The sequence below is a fragment of the Bufo bufo genome, chromosome 4 (genome assembly GCF_905171765.1).
Source record: "Bufo bufo chromosome 4, aBufBuf1.1, whole genome shotgun sequence".
In the NCBI taxonomy this organism is placed as follows: Eukaryota; Metazoa; Chordata; class Amphibia; order Anura; family Bufonidae; genus Bufo; species Bufo bufo.
In genome coordinates this window covers 21,946,861-21,970,450 of record NC_053392.1, presented here as the reverse complement: position 1 = coordinate 21,970,450, position 23,590 = coordinate 21,946,861, and the positions used below count along the sequence as shown (strand labels likewise).

At 46.1% G+C, this 23,590-nt stretch overlaps 1 protein-coding gene across 1 annotated transcript in view; it reads right to left on the bottom strand.

The window, feature by feature from the left end:
* The window catches only part of LOC120998901 (vomeronasal type-2 receptor 26-like), an 89,891-nt gene that overhangs the window by 20,943 nt on the left and 45,358 nt on the right, over positions 1-23,590 (bottom strand). Inside the window, exon 3 of the mRNA XM_040429779.1 lies at positions 1,994-2,117. Coding sequence (XP_040285713.1) covers positions 1,994-2,117 — 124 coding nt within the window. The remainder of the gene's footprint in view (positions 1-1,993; positions 2,118-23,590) is intronic.

Genomic DNA, 23,590 nt, shown 5'->3' with positions numbered 1-23,590 from the left:
CGTACCGGTCCGGGTTTCAGCGGTGCTGTAGCCACGCCCCCTGGTGACACGACAGCATCCTTAGCAACAGGATGCAATACTCTGTTTCTTCTTGCAGCTGCCGTGTGCTGGGGGATATTAGCAATGGGCTGAATGCTCAGCTGCTCTATTACTGTGTGCTAGTGTTTCTGACTAATGGAGCTCCGAGTAATGGACCTATCAGGTTCTGATCCAGGGACTTGTGCTCTATATAAACCTGTTCCTGGCCATACACCAGTGCAGTGATAGTCTCTGACTCACTAGCTGTGCTCCTGGTTCCTTGCTTCTGTGCTTATTGGATTGCTCGTTCCGCTGACTCTTCTGACCACTCTCTGTCTCTGGTTTGGTACTCCATAGCTTGTCTGGTTCTGACCCATCTATGTACGACTCTGGTATTTTGTTTGTCTGTCTTGTTTGTTAGTGCATCTCTGCACTTAAATAGCGTAGGGACTGTCGACCCGTTGCGGTCTAGCTATATAGGGCTTCTACTGCAAGTGGGTAGGGACAGCGGGCTGGGTTCTAGCCTAAGGGCTCACTGTCCATGTTTGTCCCCACCTACTAACTGAGTCTGTCATGTAAATTTCACTAATATAGCTACCAGCAATGGCCATCAGAACATTGCAAAAGCATTATAACCATACCTTTATGTCATCTGGATGTGTTTTCATGTACAGGAAAATAACTTTTTTTCCTATGAAAAACAGCTTCCAAGTTCCCATTGGGCAGGCTTCCCTTTTGAAAGTGCCTAAGTCCACCACATTTCCCCGCTGTCTGCTATTCCCCTATCTTCCCAAGGCTGCCTCCCCCGACATCACAGTGATGCAGGGAAGAAGCCTTGGGTGGGTGGGGAGAAGGCCTTTCTAGAAACACACTGATATTGATGCACTGAAATGTGCTGAACAGGAGCAAAACTGCAACTGGTTTGTAAAAAAAAAAGTGCAACTGCACAGAATATCCAGCAAAACGTGTGCTGCTGGGGGTACTGTGCATATGTCTATAAAACACTAACTATTGATGGTGAGGTTTTATGAATAAAGATAAAAAGGCTAGCTACTCATGCACAGAATAAACATATCTTTTTGGAGGCTCTGCAAGATTTGTGTGATTGCAGTGCATTACATGAACAGTTCTAGATGCCCTCACTGTCAGGTAAACACACAGAACAATGCCCCTATGTTCTCCTCCTCTACTGATAAAACCCTGACATTTCTACCTATTAGTTCAATCTACCAAACCAAGTATGTCCCTATACTATCCCTGCAATACCCTAAGATGGCTGGCTTGAGTTTGTAATTGGGGTCTGCCGAGTCAGACAGACTCATGTGACACAAGTTCACAATGGCATCTGTGCTTCAGACAGACCACAGAGCCTGATGGGACAATATCTATCCAGCCACATGATAGGCTGTCTGCAAAGCCCGCCAGCCAGGGTTTCCCCCAGAGTCATGTGATCTGTCTTCCCCATCTTCCCTGCTCTATTTCTCTTGCATTTTAACAGTAAAATTTCAATCGCTGTTTTGGCAATTCCTAAAAAGCAAATTGCCTGAACTACGGATTTGTTTGGCAGAAGAATTTTTGTGAAATTTATATCGAATAACTTACAATCAATTCCATCTTCACTACTTTTATCCCTTTTACAAAAAACCTTCTATGGAGAATGATAAAAATATGGATTTCTATATATGATATTCATATTAAACACCTGGAGGAATGGAAACTAGCAAAATGGCACCTTCCAAAATATGACTGATCTACCCGACATACAGATGTAGCCAATGTTATCTTGACTGGCTTAACGTGTGAATGCAACAAAATGATATTACAGTGATCATGTTACAGTGACCCTCCTGGCATGCCTGGAGCCAGGATAATGTTGGCTACATCAGAACACATGAGCTCAAAATGAATGTTGTCTGATCGGTGCTAATGCCCATCTTGTAGATTTGTACTTTCATATGAAATTGTCCCAACTCACCAGTCTGGTTGGAGATTTCGCCTTCTGCACAGGGGGCACAGTAGTAGCAGCATTTCTGTTTTCCTTCCAGTAGGACTTTCCGGTATCCATGGAGGCAACTCTCACTACAGGTGGAGCGTGGTGTCTGGAAAAGTCATATACACAAAGTCATATACACATATACATATACATATTTAATGCTTGCCTTTTGAGACATAAAGGTGCTCTCCCTTTTATAATATATAAACTCCAGATATTGGGACCTGTAGAGGAATCCATACTCATCCAGTCCCCGCTACTCAATTATGGCCCTCTGACATCCAAGCTGTCTACACTGCACTTCTGGTCCCAGCCAATTACTGGTCTCAACAGTGATATGTTCCAAAGTGGCACATCACTGCTGGGTAATGTACTGCTTGGAGATATGTCACCTTTGAGGCCACTCAGTGGAAGCAGAGGATAAAGTGACACTGCCCATGCAGGAAGTTGACATATAGAGACCAGAAGTCCAATGAAGAGCCCTGGAACAAGGGAGTCAGAACCTAGCAATGGGGACTAGAGTTGAGCGAACACCTAGATGTTCGGGGAGTTCGGCTGAACTTTAAAAAAAAGTTCGGGTTCGGGACCCGAACTTGATCTGAACTTGGACCTGAACCCGAACCCCATTGAAGTCAATGGGGACCCAAACTTCACTTTATTATTTTCCATTATAACATGGTTATAACGGAAAATAATAGTATTCGCTTTTTCAGATCTGAGTTTTCACGATCGTGAAAACTCAGATCCGAAGGTATATTCTAACACAGAGGCGTTCCCATGGCTTCAAGATAGAATATACTAAGAACAGTGTACATAACTGCCCCCTGCTGCCTGGCAGCACCAGATCTCATACAGGGGGCTGTGATCCGCACAATTAACCCCTCAGGTGCCGCACCTGAGGGGTTAATTGTCCGGATCTCAGCCCCCTGTAAGAGATCAGGTGCTGCCAGGCAGCAGGGGCCAGACCCCCCTCCCTCCCCAGTATTAAAATCATTGGTGGACAGTGCGGCCCCCCCATCCCCACCCCCCCTATTAAAATCATTGGTGGTTAGTGCGCCCCCCCCTATTAAAATCATTGGTGTCCAGTGCGGCCTCCCCCCCACCCCTAATTAAAATCATTGGTGGCAGTGGCCACAGGTTAACAACCCCCCTCCCCCCCATCATTGGTGGCAACGGAGTGGCAGTTCCGATCGGAGTCCCAGTTTAATCGCTTAACCTTATAAATACAGCAAAATCATGTTTGATAACCTGATGTAATCACTCTTCTTTCAGCTCCACATGGGCGCACACACGCACCCCAACCGCCGTTTTCAAGCGCCGGCCAGCTCTTCAATATTTACTTCTCTGGGCGGCTTCTGCTGTCCTCGACATTCCGAGATCCTACGCATGCCCAATAAAAAGATCTCGGAACGTCGGGGACAGCAGAAGCCGCCCAGTGAAGTGAATATTGATTAGCTGGGCGGCACTTGAAAACGGCGGTTGGGGCGCACGTGTGCGCCCATGTGGAGCTGAAACGCTGCCCGTTGGGCAGAAAGAAGAGCGATTGCATCAGGTTATCAAACATGATTTTGCTGTTTTTATAAGGTGGACAGGGGTAATACTTATATGTTTTTAATACACATTAGATATTTAATTTTACCCGAACACCGAACCCGAACTTTTACTTAAATGTTCGGGTTCGGGTGCCGAACACCGTAAAGTTCGGTACGAACCCGAACATTACAGTTCGGGTTCGCTCAACCCTAATGGGGACTAGATGAGTATAGATTTCTAAGCAGGTCCCAATTTCTGTGAGTTACATAAATACACAACTGACAATACTAGCTAATTCCTCAAGCCGATGTTAAAAGCTGAGAACTTTGCCAATATCTTCCAGTCAGGAACATATCGGAGCCCCTCATGTACCACATCACGGTGTCTCAGCAAGCATGGGGTCCTACAACTAAACTACCTGTGGTGTGTGAACAAGGTCTGAACAGTGCTAAAAACCAACTCACAGAAAAATTCTTACATGCCTCCATGGTGGTATCACCAATGCACTGTCCATTGGTGATACCACCATGGAGGCATGTGAGAGTCTGGCTGTGAGTTGGTTTTTAGCACTGTTCAGACCTTGTTCACACACCACAGGTTGTTTAGTGGTAGGACCCCATGCTTGCTGAGACACCGTGATGTGGTACATGAGGGGCTCCGATGGGGTCCTAGTGGTAGGACCCTATGCTTGCTGAGACACCATGATGTGGTGCATGAAGGGCTCCGATATGTTCCTGACTGGAAGATATTGGCAAAGTTCTCAGCTTTTAACATCGGCTTGAGGAATTAGCTAGTATTGTCAGTTGCATATCATTTTAGTGCATTTTTTGCAGTGATTTCTGCATTTATATATTTTTTCATCTGCACAATGTATCATTTTGTGTAAGATATCCTTGTGGTGCATGTGGTCCGCCCCGGCATCCTCCATTGTATACATTTTTTTGCTGGGATTTGTCGTTATCTGCGGACCGCATGCGGAGGAATTACTCCTCCGGTTATAGACACACTACAGTGTTTGGGTTTAGAGCATTTCCACCCGTTTAGGCCACTTTTTTCAGTGAGTTACATAAATAAAAAAAATTAAAAATCTGGAAACGCCTTTAAGGTGTGTCATATTTTGCTAATGGGAGCAGTGCTAGCCAATCTAGGAGTAGGGCTGGATAAGCAGGAAATATCCTAGGCTAGTTTCAAACTACCATTACCATTCTCCACTAGGCTGTTCCAGCGGAGAACAGCCAAATGGAGTTCTCTGGATTCGGCATACCCAGACGTTACTGCAATGCCTGCTGGCCCCAATTACAAACCGGATTCCAAAAAAGTTGGGACACTATACAAATCGTGAATAAAAACTGAATGCAATGATGTGGAGGTGCCAACTTCTAATATTTTATTCAGAATAGAACATAAATCACGGAACAAAAGTTTAAACTGAGAAAATGTACCATTTTAAGGGAAAAATATGTTGAATCAGAATTTCATGGTCTCAACAAATCCCAAAAAAGTTGGGACAAGGCCATTTTCACCACTGTGTGGCATCTCCCCTTCTTCTTTCAACACTCAACAGACGTCTGGGGACCGAGGAGACCAGTTTCTCAAGTTTAGAAATAGGAATGCTCTCCCATTCTTGTCTAATACAGGCCTCTAACTGTTCAATCGTCTTGGGCCTTCTTTGTTGCACCTTCCTCTTTATGATGCGCCAAATGTTCTCTATAGGTGAAAGATCTGGACTGCAGACTGGCCATTTCAGTACCCGGATCCTTCTCCTACGCAGCCATGATGTTGTGATTGATGCAGAATGTGGTCTGGCATTATCTTGTTGAAAAATGCAGGGTCTTCCCTGAAAGAGATGACGTCTGGATGGGAGCATATGTTGTTCTAGAACCTGAATATATTTTTCTGCATTGATGGTGCCTTTCCAGACATGCAAGCTGCCCATGCCACACGCACTCATGCAACCCCATACCATCAGAGATGCAGGCTTCTGAACTGAGCGTTGATAACAACTTGGGTTGTCCTTGTCCTCTTTGGTCCGGATGACATGGCGTCCCAGATTTCCAAAAAGAACTTCGAATCGTGACTCGTCTGACCACAGAACAGTCTTCCATGTTGCCACACTCCATTTAAAATGATCCCTGGCCCAGTGAAAACGTCTGAGCTTGTGGATCTTGCTTAGAAATGGCTTCTTCTTTGCACTGTAGAGTTTCAGCTGGCAACGGCGGATGGCACGGTGGATTGTGTTCACTGACAATGGTTTCTGGAAGTATTCCTGAGCCCATTCTGTGATTTCCTTTACAGTAGCATTCCTATTTGTGGTGCAGTGTCGTTTAAGGGCACGAAGATCACGGGCATCCAGTATGGTTTTACGGCCTTGACCCTTACGCACAGAGATTGTTCCAGATTCTCTGAATCTTCGGATGATTTTATGCACAGTTGATGATGATAGATGCAAAGTCTTTGCAATTTTTCGCTGGGTAACACCTTTCTGATATTGCTCCACTATCTTTCTGCGCAACATTGTGGGAATTGGTGATCCTCTACCCATCTTGGCTTCTGAGAGACACTGCCACTCTGAGAAGCTCTTTTTATACCCAATCATGTTGCCAATTGACCTAATTAGTGTTAATTGGTCTTCCAGCTCTTCGTTATGCTCAAATTTACTTTTTCCAGCCTCTTATTGCTACTTGTCCCAACTTTTTTGGGATTTGTTGACACCGTGAAAATTGGAATCAACGTATTTTTCCTTTAAAATTATACATTTACTCGGATTAAACGTTTGATCTGTCATCTACGTTCTATTACAAATAAAATATTGATATTTGCCATCTCCACATCATTGCATTCAGTTTTTATTCACAATTTGTTTAGTGTCCCAACTTTTTTGGAATCCGGTTTGTACTTTAAAGGGATCCAGCGGAGAGCCAGCCACTACCTGGCAAATATGCGGAGATTCAGCTGGACAAACACGGTATGTACCGTATTTTTGCCCTATAAGACACACCGGCCCATAAGACACACCTTGGTTTTTGAGGAGGAAAATAAGAAAACAAATATTTTTAAGCAAAAGGTGTGCTTTTGGTGGGTTTTGAACTAATGGTGGTCTGTGCATGACACTACTATGGGGGATCTGTGGATGGCACTGTTATGGTGGATCTGTAGGTGGCACTGTTATGCGGGGATCTGTGGCTGGCACTGTTATGGGGGGATCTGTAAATGGCACTGTTATGGGGGGGGTCTGAGGGGGGCACTGCTATATATGTGTTACCACAGATCCCCCACCCCATAACAGTGCCATTGTCAGCGCCAGCTCTCTGAGAAGCTATGGCAGATGTTCTTCTGTACCTCTTGCATGATGTTCTTTGTTTTGGTTTCACTTTGTCATCTCTTTTCCTTCTCCCAGCTGTCATCTATTTACCCTAATTGCCTCCCTTTATATTCCCTCCCATACTGCCTCACTTTGCGGTTTATACTACTTCCTAGATTGTGTTCACTGCTAGAGATTGCAACTGCTGGTTCCTCAGATAAGTCTTTTCCTTTATTTGTGTTTCCGTGCTGGCTTGATTCTAGGTGACCCTGACTCCCTCCGTATTAAGTGCAGGGAGCCGGTGGTCATGTCCCCTCACTATTATAGGGTTTTCAGGTGTCACACAGTTTAGGTACGAGGGCATGCAATTATCTATCATAAAGATCTTTGCATGGGCATAGCAGTCAGGGAGAGCGCTAGGGGTTTTATAGGGCTCACCCATATGTTCAATAGTTTGGGATCAAGTCAGTCGGATGTTTATTTATAACTTCCAGTTTTCTGCAACACCATCCGTGACAGCCATCCGCATATCCCCCACCCCATAATAGTGGCATGCCCTAATATACCGGAGCTAAACCTGTGGGAGGGGGCAGGGAGGAGGGGCCGGTGGCATGCAAATGCGGCAGGCCCGGTGTGGTCACTGTACTCCGGCCCCGCCGCTCACTCACTGCTTTATTGCCTAAACCTTTTATAATAATAATTTTAATTGAAGTTCCGATCCCCAGCCCCATCTGTACTACTTTCTAAATGTCCTGTAGCAGGCAGAGCAGGGCAGGCGGCCGGCCGTAACTCACTGACGTCACGTGCCTGCGCTGCCTACTTTATGAATGAAGTACCGCTAAAAATGTGGATTAGGTGTGGAAGGAAAATCTGGCGGTGTGCATAAGGCCTTAAATAACAAGGAAACTATGTCTTGCAGATAGAAGCAAAATACAGTAGAAAACATAGAAACATAGAATGTGTCGGCAGATAAGAACCATTTGGCCCATCTAGTCTGCCCAATATACTGACTACTATGAATAGCTCCTGGCCCTATCTTATATGAAGGATGGCCTTATGCCTATCCCATGCATGCTTAAACTCCTTCACTGTATTTGCAGCTACCACTTCTGCAGGAAGGCTATTCCATGCATCCACTACTCTCTCAGTAAAGTAATACTTCCTAATATTACTTTTAAAACTTTGCCCCTCTAATTTAAAACTATGTCCTCTTGTAGCAGTTTTTCTTCTTTTAAATATTCTCTCCTCTTTTACCTTGTTGATTCCCTTTATGTATATAAAAGTTTCTATCATATCCCCTCTGTCTCGTCTTTCTTCCAAGCTATATATGTTAAGGTCCTTAAACCTTTCCTGGTAAGTTTTATCCTGCAATCCATGTACTAGTTTAGTAGCTCTTCTCTGAACTCTCTCCAAAGAATCAATATCCTTCTAAAGATATGGTCTCGAGTACTGCACGCAATACTCCAAATGACGTCTCACTAGTGCTCTGTAGAGCGGCATGAGCACCTCCCTCTTTCTACTGGTAATGCCTCTCCCTATACACCCAAGCATTCTGCTAATATTTCCTGCTGCTCTATGACATTGTCTGCCTACCTTTAAGTCTTCTGAAATAATGACCCCCTAAATCACTTTCTTCAGATACTGAGGTTAGGACTGTATCACTGATTTTATATTCTGCTCTTGGGTTTTTATGCCCCAGGTGCATTATCTTGCACTTATCAACATTACATTTTAGTTGCCAGATTTTTGACCATTCCTCTAGTTTTCCTAAATCCTTTTCCATTTTGTGTATCCCTCCAGGAACATCAACCCTGTTACAAATCTTTGTGTCATCAGCAAAAAGACACACCTTACCATCGAGGCCTTCTGCATTTTTTATTTCTTTTATTTTTATTTTTATTGTAATTTTCAATAGAAAACAGGGGGGTAACAGGATACCAAGGTATAGGCATGCAGGGCACGGTGATATGCTAGTAAGTACATTGCGAGTATAAATCAAATACAAAGTTGATACATGTCAGACATTATGGAAATAAGTAGACAAACAAGTGAGTAAGTGGGTAAGGCATCCAGAGGTGGCAATATTGAGAGAATGCAGTAAAAAGGGGGTATGTAATAACGTTAAAGTACAGGCTAGCTTCACGTTGTATAGCTAATTACCAGCAAATGAAGATGTAGGGTGGGGATCCTTTTTTCTGCTGACAATGGCCGTGGGAGGCCTGAGTGCAATGTGTTGAAAATGGCGCTAGACTGGACTGCTGTTGTCCAATATCTAACTCATGATAAATGAGGGCTAAGTGTGTTTTTGGGAGCTCTATAGGTTGACCAAGGGAGCCATTTTTTGAGGAATGCAACATGTGTGCGCGTTTCCCAAGAGGACAATTCCTCAAACCTATGGAGTTGATCCATTTTCTGGTACCATTGTTCCATTGGGGGGGTTAGGGTCTGCAACCAAAATTTAGGAAGCAAGAGGCGAGCAGCTATCAGCATTTGTGAGAAGATAAAGGGTGGTTGGATATGACCCTTTTCCTGGGAGAGAGACAGCAGGGCTAGCTGTGGGGAAGGTTGGATGGAAGTGTGGCAAATCTTGTTGGCCAAAAAAAATATCTCGGACCACCATTTATAGATAAGGGGGCAGGTCCACCAGATGTGGAGAAAGGTCCCCTTCTCCCGGAGGCACCTCCAGCAGGTGTCCGGAGCAGTCTCAGAGAAAAATTACGTCTTATCCGGCGTATTGTACCACCGGGTGAGAATTTTGTAACTGTTCTCTTGGATTTGGACACAGCGGGAGGCCCTATGGGGGGATTCAAGGAGTCTATGGAGAGAAGCGAACGGGATTGTAGTATTCAAGTCCAGTTCCCATTGTTTTATGAAAGATGGTTTGACTAGGATAGGTGGGAGACGCAACCTGCTGTAGATTTGCGAGATAAGTCTTTATGGGGTCGTGGGCTGGGAGATTACTGACTCGAGCCAGACCAGGGGTCGTAGTAAGTCACCCAATTGGACATGATGTCTTATAAAAGCTCTGAGGTATGAGACTGAGAAGAGGTCACATGGATGAGGGTTAAGTAGAGTATTTGTGGCTTCTAAGTCTATCAGATCACCAGTGGGGCATGCCAGCAAGCTTAGAGAAGTTAATGAGGATTTTATCCCTTGGGAAGCTGACGCTCTCAAGGTAGGGGGGGTCGTGCCTAGTACATCTTTTATCGTTAGGAGTGGGAGGGAAAGGGGATGGAGCAATGAGATATGGAAAGCCACTTCCAAGCCTCTAGAGTGGCTTTTACAATTGGGTAGTGAGTCAACGAACCAGGTAGAACAGTTTGATGCCCAAGCAAGAGTGCTCTGACTGGTCTATTTAATATATGAAATTCGATTTCTACTGCTGTAGATTGCGGGGAGGGGCGTAGCCAGGCTACCGCTCGTGAGATGAGAATAGCTTTGCCATAAAGTTCTGGGTTTCGAAGACCTATACCTCTGGCTTGTCTAGGTTTTGTGAGGAGGGAGAATGAGAGTCTCGCTTTCCTCCCATTCCAGATGAAGGTTCTAAACTTTTTTTGTAGTGAAGTATAATAGTGTTTAGGGATGGGGATAGGGAGAACTTGTTGTGAGTAAGTGAGGCGAGGGAGGATTAGGGATGAGAGTAAATTTTTGCGACCAAACCAAGACAATGTAGGATTGGATTGGGCAAGATTGTCTATGGCATTAAAAATTGTGGATCTTAAAGGAATGAAGTTAAGAGAGAAGAGGTCTGTTATTTTGGGGCTAATTTTGATTCCTAGGTACGTGATGGTGGGAGAGGACCAATTGAAGGGTGAGTTCTCCATTAATTGTCATTTGGTTGAGTGGGAAATACCCGAGCAAAGGACTAGGGATTTGTTGGCATTGATCTTGAAGTCTGACACTGTGCTGTAAAGGTTGAGGTGAGTCTGAATGCGAGGCAAAGAGACTATCGGGTTCACCGTCATCATAAGAACATCATCTGCAAATGCTGCAATTTTTTGTTCCCTGCCTCCCAAATATAGACCATCAATCCCCCGATCCATCCTTATAATGGATAAGAGTGGCTCCAATGCTAAGATGAATAAAAGTGGGGAGAGGGGACAGCCCTGGCGAGTCCCATTACTTATAGCGAATGGAGAGGATAGATTCCCATTAACTAGAACCAGGGCTGTTGCCTGCTCATACATGGCAAAGGTAGCTTGGACATAGGGACCAGGAAGGCCAAACCTCAACAACACATGTTTTAGATACGTCCAGTTGACCCTATTGAATGCTTTCTCAGCATCAGTGCTGAGGAGGAGCAGAGGGGAAGAAATACGCCTGGCATGACATAGAGTATTGATCACTCTAGAAGTGTAATCTTTGCCCTCTCTGTTGCAGATAAAGCCAACCTGGTCCCCGTGAACAAGATGGGGGAGAAGAGTTGCCAGCCTATTAGCTAACATTTTGGCCAGGAGCTTGAGGTCTATATTTAGGAGGGATATGGGCCTATAATTAGATCATTGTTTGGAGTCTTTCCCTTCTTTAGGAGTGTGATATGGGCCGCTGTCATGTCTCTAGATAGTGGGACTCCACGAAGCGCAAGGTTGCAGACATCAAGAAGATAAGGGAGGAGGAGTTCATGTAAGGTTTTATGGTATGAGACCGGGAGGCCGTCTGGACCTGGACTCTTCCCTGGTGGCATTTGGCGTAAAGCCTTACTAAGTTCAGTTAAGGTGAAGGGGGCTTCCAATTTTGTTTTCTGTTCGGGGGATATGGAGGGGATATTGGATGAATCTAAAAAGGCTGAAATAATGGGGGCACGTGTTTCTGGAGTTGTATTGGAGGTGAGGTTGTAAAGGTTTTCATAGAAGGAGCGGAACTGGGCGGCAATCTGGTGGACGGAGAAGATGGGTTTACCCTCAGGTGAGGTCAGTTGATGTATGTAGTTTCCGGTTCTCCTCCCTTTAATCCTGTGAATTAGAAATTTAGTGGCCTTGTCGCCATGGGCGAAAAATTTGTGCTGAGAGTTCATATAATATTTAGCAGCTTTAGCTAGCAAAAGAGCCTTAAGTTTTGCCCTATGATTCGACAGTTCCTGTAATTGGGAGTCAGAGTTTTTTTTTTTATGGCAGGATTCGAGTCTTTGGATGCTTTTGAGAGCCTTGTCTATTGCTTTTTCCCTCAACCTTTTTCTGGGAAGAACCAATATTGATGAATTGGCCCCTGATGAAGGGTTTGTGTGCGTCCCACAGCTTGTTGGCGGAGAGATCGGGACATTTGTTCAGGGAAAAATAATCCTTGATATGTTTGGAGACCAAATCAATCGTGTCTTGGTGTCCCAAAAGGGATTCATTTAGTCACCAATTATAGCATGTGGGGTTACCATTGGGGGCTATTACTGAAAGGAAGATTGGGGAGTGGTCAGAGAGATGCATGGAACCCATTGAGGCCTCACTACAGAGATGTAGGTGTTCTTTGGAGATAAACAAGTAGTCTAGGCGATGATAAGTACCATGCATTGGAGAATAAAACGTGTAGTCCAATGTATTGGGGTGATAAGATCGCCACACGTCTATCAATTGAAGGTTCCAAAAGTTATCGTGTATGGCTTTAAGGGTTTTGCAGGAGTGGGTTGATTTATGGGACGATATATCTACTTGTGGCAATAGAGCAATATTTAAGTCTCCTCCTAAGATCACTATCCCTTCCTTGAAGGAGTCAATGGTTGGGTAAATATTTGAGAACCAGTGGAATTGGTTGGAGTTGGGGGCGTATAAGTTTATGAAGGTGTAGGTTTGTGGACCTATGGTACCTTTAACCAGAATAAATCTTCCATCGGGGTCTTGGATGTGGTTAACATATATAAAGGGAATCTTCCTCTGAAACCCTATACTAACCCCGCCTGAGGCTGAAGTACTACCCCCACAGTGATACCAGTGAAAGTAATGGGAGAATTGCATATTAGGGTAATGGTTGAAACAAAAGTGCGTCTCGTGGAGGAACACAACTCCGGCTCCGGCTTTCCTTAGAATGGTAAAGATTTGACTCCGTTTTGAAGGGGAGTGAAAGCCCTTAACATTATAAGAAGCTATGTGCAGGTCAGCCATTGTAGGTGGTGAGTGTGAGGGTAACTTGTGGCCATTGATGTGTCCTCCAGGAGAGTGCACTGACAGTAGGGGACTCCGCCGTCTGACTTAGGATTAGAGATGTCGTGAACATAAAATTTTCCGTTCGCGAACGGCGAACGCGAATTTCTGCAAATGTTTGCGAACGGGCGAACCGGGCGAACCGCCATAGACTTCAATAGGCAGGCGAATTTTAAAACCCACAGGGACTCTTTCTAGCCACAGTAGTGATGGAAAAGTTGTTTCAAGGGGACTAACACCTGGACTGTGGCATGCCACATGGGTTACGCTCGCTTCACAGACATTGACAGACCAAACTCCCCTTTTAATGCACCGCAAACAACCGCAAACAGTCCATTTGACCAACCGCAAACTCTCCATTTGCACAAGGTTGGATACCAAGCTAGCCATGTCCCGTTGATGTCATTAAAAGTTTCTTCCTCCACCCAGCCACATACAACAAAAAGGGTCTCCGAAAGGTGAATTGAATAGATTTTTTAAACGGGGAGATGGTTAAAAAAACGCTGGCTCCCTCCCCTTTGTTTGAATCCACGGTCACTGCATCTGCGCCGTGCAATTTACTCTCACACCCGATATGAGTGGTATTTTCTGTAGTTCTCTCTTCTCATCAATTTAATCCCTGTTGCGTCCCCAATCTGGGATCCATTTATTAAATAGATTTTTCGAACGGGGAGATGGTTAAAAAAACGCTGGCTCCCTCCCCTTTGTTTGAATCCACGCCACGGTCACTGCGTCTGCACCGTGCAATTTACTCTCACACCCGATATGAGTGGTATTTTCTGTAGTTCTCTCTTCTCATCAGTTTAATCCCTGTTACGTCCCCAATCAGGGGTCTATTTATTAAATAGACTTTTCGAATGGGGAGATGGTTAAAAAATTGCTGGCTCCCTCCCCTTTGTTTGAATCCACGGTCACTGCGTCTGCGCCGTGCAATTTACTCTCACACCCCATATGAGTGGTATTTTCTGTAGTACTATTCTCATCAGTTTAATCCCTGTTACGTCCCCAATCTGGGGTCCATTTATTAAATTGATTTTTCGAACGGGGAGATGGTTAAAAAAATGCTGTCTCCCTCTCCTTTGATTGAATCCACGCCACGGTCACTGTGTCTGCGCCGTGCAATTTACTCTCACACCCGATATAAGTGGTATTTTCTGTAGTTCTCTCTTCTCATCAGTTTAATCCCTGTTACGTCCCCAATCTGGGGTCTATTTATTAAATTGATTTTTCGAACGGGGAAAAGGTTAAAAAAACGCTGGCTCCCTCCCCTTTGTTTGAATCCACGCCACGGTCACTGCGTCAGCGCCGTGCAATTTACTCTCAAACCCGATATGAGTGGTATTTTCTGTAGTTCTCTCTTCTCATCAGTTTAATCCCTGTTACATCCCCAATCTGGGGTCCATTTATTAAATAGATTTTTCGAACGGGGAGATGGTTAAAAAAACGCTGGCTCCCTCCCCTTTGTTTGAATCCACGCCACGGTCACTGCGTCTGCACAATGCAATTTACTCTCACACGCGATATGAGTGGTATTTTCTGTAGTACTCTCTTCTCATCAGTTTAATCCCAGTTAAGTCCCCAATCTGGGGTCCATTTATTAAATAGACTTTTCGAATGGGGAGATGGTTAAAAAAACGGTGGCTCCCTCCCCTTTGTTTGAATCCACGGTCACTGCGTCTGCGGCGTGCAATTTACTCTCACACGCGATATGAGTGGTATTTTCTGTAGTTCTCTCTTCTCATCAGTTTAATCCCTGTTTCGTCCCCAATCAGGGGTCCATTTATTAAATAGATTTTTCGAACGGGGAGATGGTTAAAAAATGCTGGCTCCCTCCCCTTTGTTTGAATCCACGGTCACTGCGTCTGCGCCGTGCAATTTACTCTCACACCCGATATGAGTGGTATTTTCTGTAGTACTATTCTCATCAGTTTAATCCCTGTTACGTCCCCAATCTGGGGTCCATTTATTAAATAGATTTTTCGAACGGGGAGATGGTTAAAAAAAACTCTGGCTCCCTCCCCTTTGTTTGAATCCACGCCACGGTCACTGTGTCTATGCCGTGCAATTTACTCTCACACCCGATATGAGTGGTATTTTCTGTAGTTCTCTCTTCTCATCAGTTTAATCCCTGTTATGTCCCCAATCTGGGGTCCATTTGTAAAATTGAGTTTTCGAACGGGAAACTCTGGCTCCCTCCCCTTTGTTTGAATCCATGCCACGGTCACTGCGTCTGCGCCATGCAATTTACTCTCACACCCGATATGAGTGGTATTTTCTGTAGTACTATTCTCATCAGTTTAATCCCTGTTACATCCCACATTAGGGATTGCCTTTTGTGAAAAAAAATTTAGGCCGGGTACCTTCGACTGCCTTCACAGTGACAGACCAAACTCTGATACACCAAAATGAATTGATTTTAGGAACCGGGAGATGGAAAAAGCAGCTTGGTCGGTCCTCTTATTCCCAAGTTGGGGCACTGCGCGTGCACGGAGCAATGTGCTGTGACACCCTATATGAGTGGTGTCTTAACTAGTACTATTCCTATCAGTTTAATCCCTGTTACGTCCCCTATCCGGGGACGTGTGTAGAATTGATTAACCATTGTCGAATTAACGAACCATTACGACATCCTGCAATAATTTAGTTCTGAGCTTTGTACTTGCTTTGTATTGGAATTGATGGGGATTTTTTAAATTGTCTGCATTATTTCTAATAAACTATTAAGAGACTTTATTATGATTTTTTTATTTTATGTATTAAAAACCCATGAAAAAAATAAATAAAAAATTAATGTTTTTTCTAAGAAAAATTATCCAGCCGATCGCTTTTGGTCTGATCATAATGAAGCAACGGCCTTATCATCTGGGGTGTGGCAACATTGCCAACAAACTCATAGAGGTGATGATCGCTTCATTGTGATACGCAAGCCCCTTCACCACAACAAGGTAACGATCACGAAGGGGAATTGACACTTGTATGTGCCTTTTTTTTTGTTTAGTTTTTGCAGCCACAGTGCAGCACAAGAGGCCAGAAAAATTAGGCATGTACACATGCCTGAACAATAGTGGTATTGTTGCAGCCGCTGTTGTAGCAGTGGCCGGAAAAATTGATGTTTTCAAGACAGAAAGGTGACTAAAACATTGTGGCTTGAATCCTAGTTGGTGTCGGAGAATTCACGAAAGTCATCCGGTATGCAGACATTAAATACAGCAGTGTGGGGACCATTTTGAGGCCAAGGCATGTCATCAGGCCTTTTGTTAGTCAAACGTATCCCCCACTGTCAGTCCCTTCGGGATACATGCCTCATTCATCTTAATGAAGGTGAGGTAATCAACACTTGACCGAGGCAACTTCTTTTGTCAGTGACAATGCCTCCTGCTGCACTGAAGGTCCTTTCTAACAGGACTCTTGAAGCGGGGCAGGCCAGAAGTTCTATCGCAAACTGGGATAGCTCAGGCCACAGGTCAAGCCTGCACACCCAGTAATCAAGGTGTTCATCGCTCCTCAGAGTGTCGATATCTGCAGTTAAGGCGAGGTAGTCGTTCTCTAAGGCTGGATCCTGAAGGGCTGTGGCGATGTGTAGGACTGAAAAAGCTCTGCATGTCCTCCATCAAAAACACATCTGTAAAGCGTCCTGTCCTTGCCGCCGTCGTGGTAGGAGGAGGATTACTTTCACCTCTTCCCCATATTTTTTAGTTTGGTTTTGAACTGCTGCATCCTTTCCGACTTTCGGTAATTTGGTAACATTTCCACCACTTTCTGCTTATACCGGGGGTCTAGTAGCGTGGCCACCCAGTACAGGTCGTTCTCCTTCATCCTTTTTATACGAGGGTCCCTCAACACACATGAAAGCATGAAAGACCCCATTTGCACTCATTTCCCGTTCCTCCTCCTCACTGATGTCATTGATGGTCTGTTCTTCCCCCCAGCCACGTACAACACCACGGGTCCCAGATAGGTGACAACAACGAGCACCCTGGGATGCCTGCTGTGGTTGGTCTTCCTCCTCCTCAAAGCCACATTCATCCTCTGACTCCTCTTCCTCATACTTCTCTTGCAGCGTTGCCGAAGGTCCGGCAAGCGATGATGACAAGGCTGTTTCTGGTGGTGATGGTGACCACAACTCTTCCTCTTCCTCTTCACGCTCATCTACAGCCTGATCCAGCACTCTTCGCAGGGCACGCTCCAGGAAGAAAACAAATAGGATGAGGTCGCTGATGGTGCCTTCGGTGCGACTGACTAGGTTTGTCACCTCCTCAAAAGGACGCATGAGCCTACAGGCTTTGCGCATGAGCGTCCAGTAACATGGAAAAAAAATTCCCAGCTCCGCAGAGGCTGTCCTAGCACCCCGGTCATACAAATACTCGTTGACGGCTTTTTCTTGTTGGAGCAGGCGGTCGAACATTAGGAGTGTTGAATTCCAACGTGGCGGGCTGTCGCAAATCAAGCGCCTCACCGGCATGTTGTTTCGGCGCTAAATGTCTGAAAAGTGCGCCATGGCTGTGTAGGAACGCCTGAAATGGCCACACACCTTCCTGGCCTGCTTGAGGATGTCCTGAAAGCCTGGGTACTTAGACACAAAGCGTTGTACGATGAGATTCAACACATGTGCCATGCACGGCACATGTGACAACTTACCCAAATTCAATGCCGCCAACAAATTGCTTCCATTGTCACACACCACTTTGCCAATCTCCAGTTGGTGCGGGGTCAGCCACTGATCCACCTGTACGTTCAGGGCAGACAGGAGTGCTGGTCCGGTGTGGCTCTCTGCTTTTAGGCAAGTCAACCCCAAGAGAGCGTGACACTGTCGTATCCGGGATGTGGAATAGCCCCTGGGGAGCTGGGGGGATTCAGTTGATGTGCAGCCAGACGCCGCAGCAGAAGAGGACTCAGCCGAGGAGGTTATCGAAGAGGATGGAGTAGGAGGAGTAGAGGAGGTGGCAGTAGGCCTGCCTGCAAGTCGTGGCGGTGTCACCAACTCCGCTGCAGAGCCATGCTTGGCAGCCGTCAGCAGGTTGACCCAATGCGCAGTGTACATGATATACCTGCCCTGACCGTGCTTTGCAGACCAGGTATCAGTGGTCAGATGGACCCTTGCCCCAACACTGTATGCCAGAGATGCCATGACTTCCTTTTCAATCACTGAGTAGAGGTTTGGGATTGCCTTTTTTGAAAAATAAATTCGTCCGGGTACCTTCCACTGCGGTGTCCCAATAGCGACAAGTTTTTTGAAGGCCTCAGACTCCACCAGCTGGTATGGTAAAAGCTGGCGGGCTAGGAGTTCCGTCAAGCCAGCTGTCAGACGCCGGGCAAGGGGGTGACTCTGTGACATTTCCTTGACAGACACCTGACTGTGGGCAGATGAGATGGAACTGCTGAAGGTGAGAGGCGGAGTGGCGGGTGGTTGAGAAGGGGCAAGGAGGACAGCAGTGGTTGACGTGGCTAAAGATGCTGGACCAGGAGGAGGATGGTGGCTTTGAGTTTGTGTGCTGCTTGTACTCATGTGTTGATCCCATAGGCGTTTGTGATGTGAGATTATGTGCCTTCGCAAAGCAGTTGTACCGAGGTGGGTGTTGGACTCCCCACGACTCAGTTTCTTTTGGCACAGGTTGCAAATGGCATTGCTGTTATCAGAGGCAGACACACAAAAAAAATGCCACACTGCTGAGCTCTGCAATGACGGCATTTTGGTGGTGGCAACATCATGCGTTGATTGGCATGCTGTCTGGCTAACTCAGGGTGCCGATGCATGCTGTCTGACTGTGCCACTAGCTCCTTGCGACGACCTCCCCCTGCTTCCAACTCGTCTCCTCCTTCTCTCTTTCTCCCCTTCTGAACTTTCCTCCTCTTATTCTTCTCTTCGAGCAGGCACGTGTGGTGGCTGTGGTGGTAGTGGTGGTGGTGGCGGCGGCCGGGAGAGTGGTAACTTGTGAGCAGGTGACCAAAGCTGAGCTGGAGGAGGGTGGTGCGTCAAGGTTCTTAGCGGAAGCTGTTGAAGATTGGGTTCCTGTGTAAGCCAGTCAACTATTTTCTCTGAATTTTTTTAGTTCAGGGTACGTGGCCTCTGAACACTGGGCGTTATTCCAGGGCCAGTGGAAATCACAGCACCACGACCACGACGGCCCCTGCGGGGTGGCCTGCCTCTGTCTGTCATTTTTTTATAGATAAGTGGTACTATGCATGCAAGGTACTGTGCCACCCTATATAAGTGGTGGGCAGTGGCCACAGTACAGTCTGTGTGGGCCAGACACACACTGGCTTGCAACTGGGATTATATCACAGAAAAATATTAAATTGAATATTTTTTTATCTGCAAGGTATTTGTGAGTGAGTGACACCCTGTAACGGTATGAGTGGTGGGCTAGCCAGTGGCCACAGTACAGTCTGTGTGGGCCTGACACACACTGGCTTGCAACTGCTATTATATCACAGAGAAATAATTTATTGCATTTTTTTTATCTGCAAGGTATTTTCTGTCACACCCTGTATGAATGGTGTGCACACAGTACTGTCTGTGACTGAGCCTGCAGCCTCTCACACACGGGCAGGCAACTGCAATATATATAAATATAAAAAAATATTTAAAAAAGCAGACTGATGTACCAGCCCTGAAAAGGGCTTTTTGGGGTGCTGTCAGGACGCTGTCCTTACAGCAGATGAGTCGGTGGACACAGAACACTGCCCTAGCTAACGCTTTCCCTATTAGATCACAGCAGCAGCTGCACTGTCCCTCCTCTCACTGAGAATGCAGATTCCGAATGAATCTAAAATGGATGCTGTCCAGGAGGTGGGAGGGTCTGGGAGGGAGGGTCTGCTGCTGATTGGCTGGAATGTGTCTGCTGACTGTGAGGTACAGGTTCAAAGTTTACTCAATGATGATGTATAGGGGGCGGACCGAACATCGCATATGTTCGCCCGCCGCGGCGAACGCGAACAAGCTATGTTCGCCGGGAACTATTCGCCACTTAGGATATGAACCGCAATGTTGAGGGTCTCGCATTGTACTAAGAAGGAGGTCAAGTACCTTGGGAAAAAGATAGGGTGGAAAACAAGTGCATAACAAATTAGAACATCAAAACAAAGATAAACATGCATACCAAGATATGCTTTAGACATTTGGGGGGTAATTCGTCAGATGACCCTATAGGAGATCATATAGCACCCTGAGGAGGGCAATAGGGTAAAAAGCAAGGATGGGTCTAGCATTTTGTAAACTATATGTCAGGGAAAACAATAGGTTATACTCATTTTATGTCCGGATACACCAGTTGATGACTGGGGCATAAAACTTTCAGAAGTGATAACCGATAAAAGCAGGACCAGAACTTGGATCCAATCAAGGATCCTGAGAAAGGCTCCTGGGAGTGAGCTGGTGGCCTCTTTTCTTGGATCTCGATGACTTAAGCTATTTTAATAGCTTTGGGTGTAAATGCAGAAGGAATTGGTCATGGAATGCTAAGTACCCCAGAAAAAATGTTCACAATTTAGAAATACCTGTAAATGATGAATATTATGTATGTTCCTAAACTGTAACATTTATATCATTTTAACAAAGTGAAAAAACAGCAGAGACTCTGTACACACGGACAAAATAAGGAGATTTAGCAAGCCAGGCATCTCTAACACCAGTCTTGGTCTGAAGTGCTGTAGCATGAGATACCTCAAAATAATAAAAAAACAGAGATGAGCGAATTTCTTGAAAATGGTCATAAAATTTGATTTGGGTCATGAGATGAGGAAATCTTTTCTACACTAACGGGATTCTAACTGAATCTCACAAATTTTTTCTTCCAAATGAATTATAATTGCCTAAATAAGCACTGATCATTTTACTTTCAAAATGAAGTACAATAAAGAGGGAAACCGGACAAGGAGTATAAGGATGAAAGATCACATGACTCAGACAGGTCATGTTATCTTTGCAGGCAGCCTGACAGCCAATCAGGAGGCAGAATGTTTGCTGGTCTATTAGGCTCTGTGCTAGCTGTGAAGCTCAGCCACTGATGTGAAGTCAGGTTGTATCAATAGGGAGTGCATAGGGACTATTAGTGTACTCGGACTGGATGTCTTACGGGGGGGGCAGCTGTTCATGGCTGGCACTGCAGACACAAAGACCCTGCACTAAGATCATTCAAAGAGACAGTTGTCACAAGGTAGGGGGAGGGGTGGAACACCAGAATGACAATAGAAGGAAAAATACCAGAAACTAGCCCTTACGGCAAGAAAAAGGGTAGAGGTCACCACCTAGGAAACCCTAAACCTAGCCCTGACTCCTGTCAGAATGAATAGACCATGAAGGTGGGAATATTCATACTCTGGAAACCTAGGCCTTAAAAACCCTGGAAAGCCCTAGGAGTAGTGACTGGGTCTGAGACCACTGGTTCCTTCCCAGATGAACGAACCAGCGTCTCCCTGAGGCCTAGCAAACAACGAGCAAATGGGAACAACAAAATACAAAGAGAAGTACACTCATCTTCAATAGAAAATGGATGAGCGGGAACACAGATGAGGGACTCACAGCAGCTCTTCCAACTCCAGGCAGATAATATCAACCACATGGTAAGAAGTGTGAATCTAGACTAAATAGAAATCAGAAATGACAAAAAGCTACACCTGGGATAAGAGGTGTGGCCATTACTAACAACAACACTGCAACAAGTGGAAACAGAGAGACTGTCAGATAACCTCACGTGCCGCCAGTCTCTCAGAGCTTCTAACTCAACTCAAACCCGAACTCAACCCGAACTTCACCCTGAACCCGAACCCCATTGAGGTCAATGGGGACCCGAACTTTTCGGCACTGAAAAGGCTGTAAAATAGCCCAGGAAAGGGCTAGAGGGCTGCAAAAGACAGCAAAATGTAGGTAATCCCCTGCAAACAAATGTGGATAGGGAAATGAATAAAAAAATAAAATAAAATAACCAATATCAATTGGAGAGAGGTCCCATAGCAGAGAATCAGGCTTCATGTCACCCACCACTGGAACAGGCCACTTTCAGATATTTAGGTCCCGGCACCCAGACAGAGGAGAGAGGTCCCATAGCAGAGAATCAGGCTTCATGTCACACACCATTGGAACAGGCCAGTTTACGATATTTAGGCCCCAGCACCCAGACGGAGGAGAGGTTCATTCAACTTTGGGTTGCCCTGCAATATAATGGTAAAATTAAAAAAAGAGGATTGAATGAAGAAGTGCCCTGGAGTACAAGAATATATGGTTAAGGGGAGGTAGTAATAAATGTCTAATCTGCACAAGGGACGGACAGGTCCTGTGGGATCCATGCCTGGTTCATTTTTATGAACGTCAGCTTGTCCACATTGGCTGTGGACAGGCGGCTGCGTTTGTCTGTAATGACGCCCCCTGCCGTGCTGAATACACGTTCAGACAAAACGCTGGCTGCCAGGCAGGCCAGCACCTCCAAGGCATAAAAGGCTAGCTCTGGCCACGTGGACAATTTGGAGACCCAGATGTTGAATGGGGCCGAACCATCAGTCAGTACGTGGAGGGGTGTGCACACGTACTGTTCCACCATGTTAGTGAAATGTTGCCTCCTGCTAACACTTTCCGTATCAGGTGGTGGTGCAGTTAGCTGTGGCGTGGTGACAAAACTTTTCCACATCTCTGCCATGCTAACCCTGCCCTCAGAGGAGCTGGGCGTGACACAGCTGCGTTGGTGACCTCTTGCTCCTCCTCTGCCTTCGCCTTGGGCTTCCACTTGTTCCCCTGTGACATTTGGGAATGCTCTCAGTAGCGCGTCTACCAACGTGTGCTTGTACTCGCTCATCTTCCTATCACGCTCCAGTGCAGGAAGTAAGGTGGGCACATTGTCTTTGTACCGGGGATCCAACAGGGTGGCAACCCAGCAGTCCGCACACGTTAAAATGTGGGCAACTCTGCTGTCGTTGCGCAGGCACTGCAGCATGTAGTCGCTCATGTGTGCCAGGCTGCCCAGAGGCAAGGACAAGCTGTCCTCTGTGGGAGGCGTATCGTCATCATCCTCCGTTTCCCCCCAGCCACGCACCAGTGATGGGCCCTAGCTGCGTTGGCTGCCACCCCGCTGTGAACATGCTTCATCCTCCTCCACCTCCTCCTCATCCTCGTCCTCCTCGTCCTCCAGTAGTGGGCCCTGGCGGGCCACATTTGTACCTGGCCTTTGCTGTTGCAAAAAACCTCCCTCTGAGTCACTTCTAAGAGACTGGCCTGAAAGTGCTAAAAATGACCCCTCTTCCTCCTCCTCCTCCTCCTCCTCCTGGGCCACCTCCTCTTCCATCATCGCCCTAAGTGTTTTCTCAAGGAGACATAGAAGTGGTATTGTAACGCTGATAACGGCGTCATCGCCACTGGCCATGTTGGTGGAACACTCGAAACAGCGCAACAGGGCACACAGGTCTCGCATGGAGGCCCAGTCATTGGTGGTGAACTGGTGCTGTTCCGCAGTGCGACTGACCCATGCGTGCTGCAGCTGAAACTCCACTATGGCCTACTGCTGCTCGCACAGTCTGTCCAGCATGTGCAAGGTGGAGTTCCACCTGGTGGGCACGTCGCATATGAGGCGGTGAGCGGGAAGGCCGAAGTTACGCTGTAGAGCAGACAGGCGAGCAGCGGCAGGATGT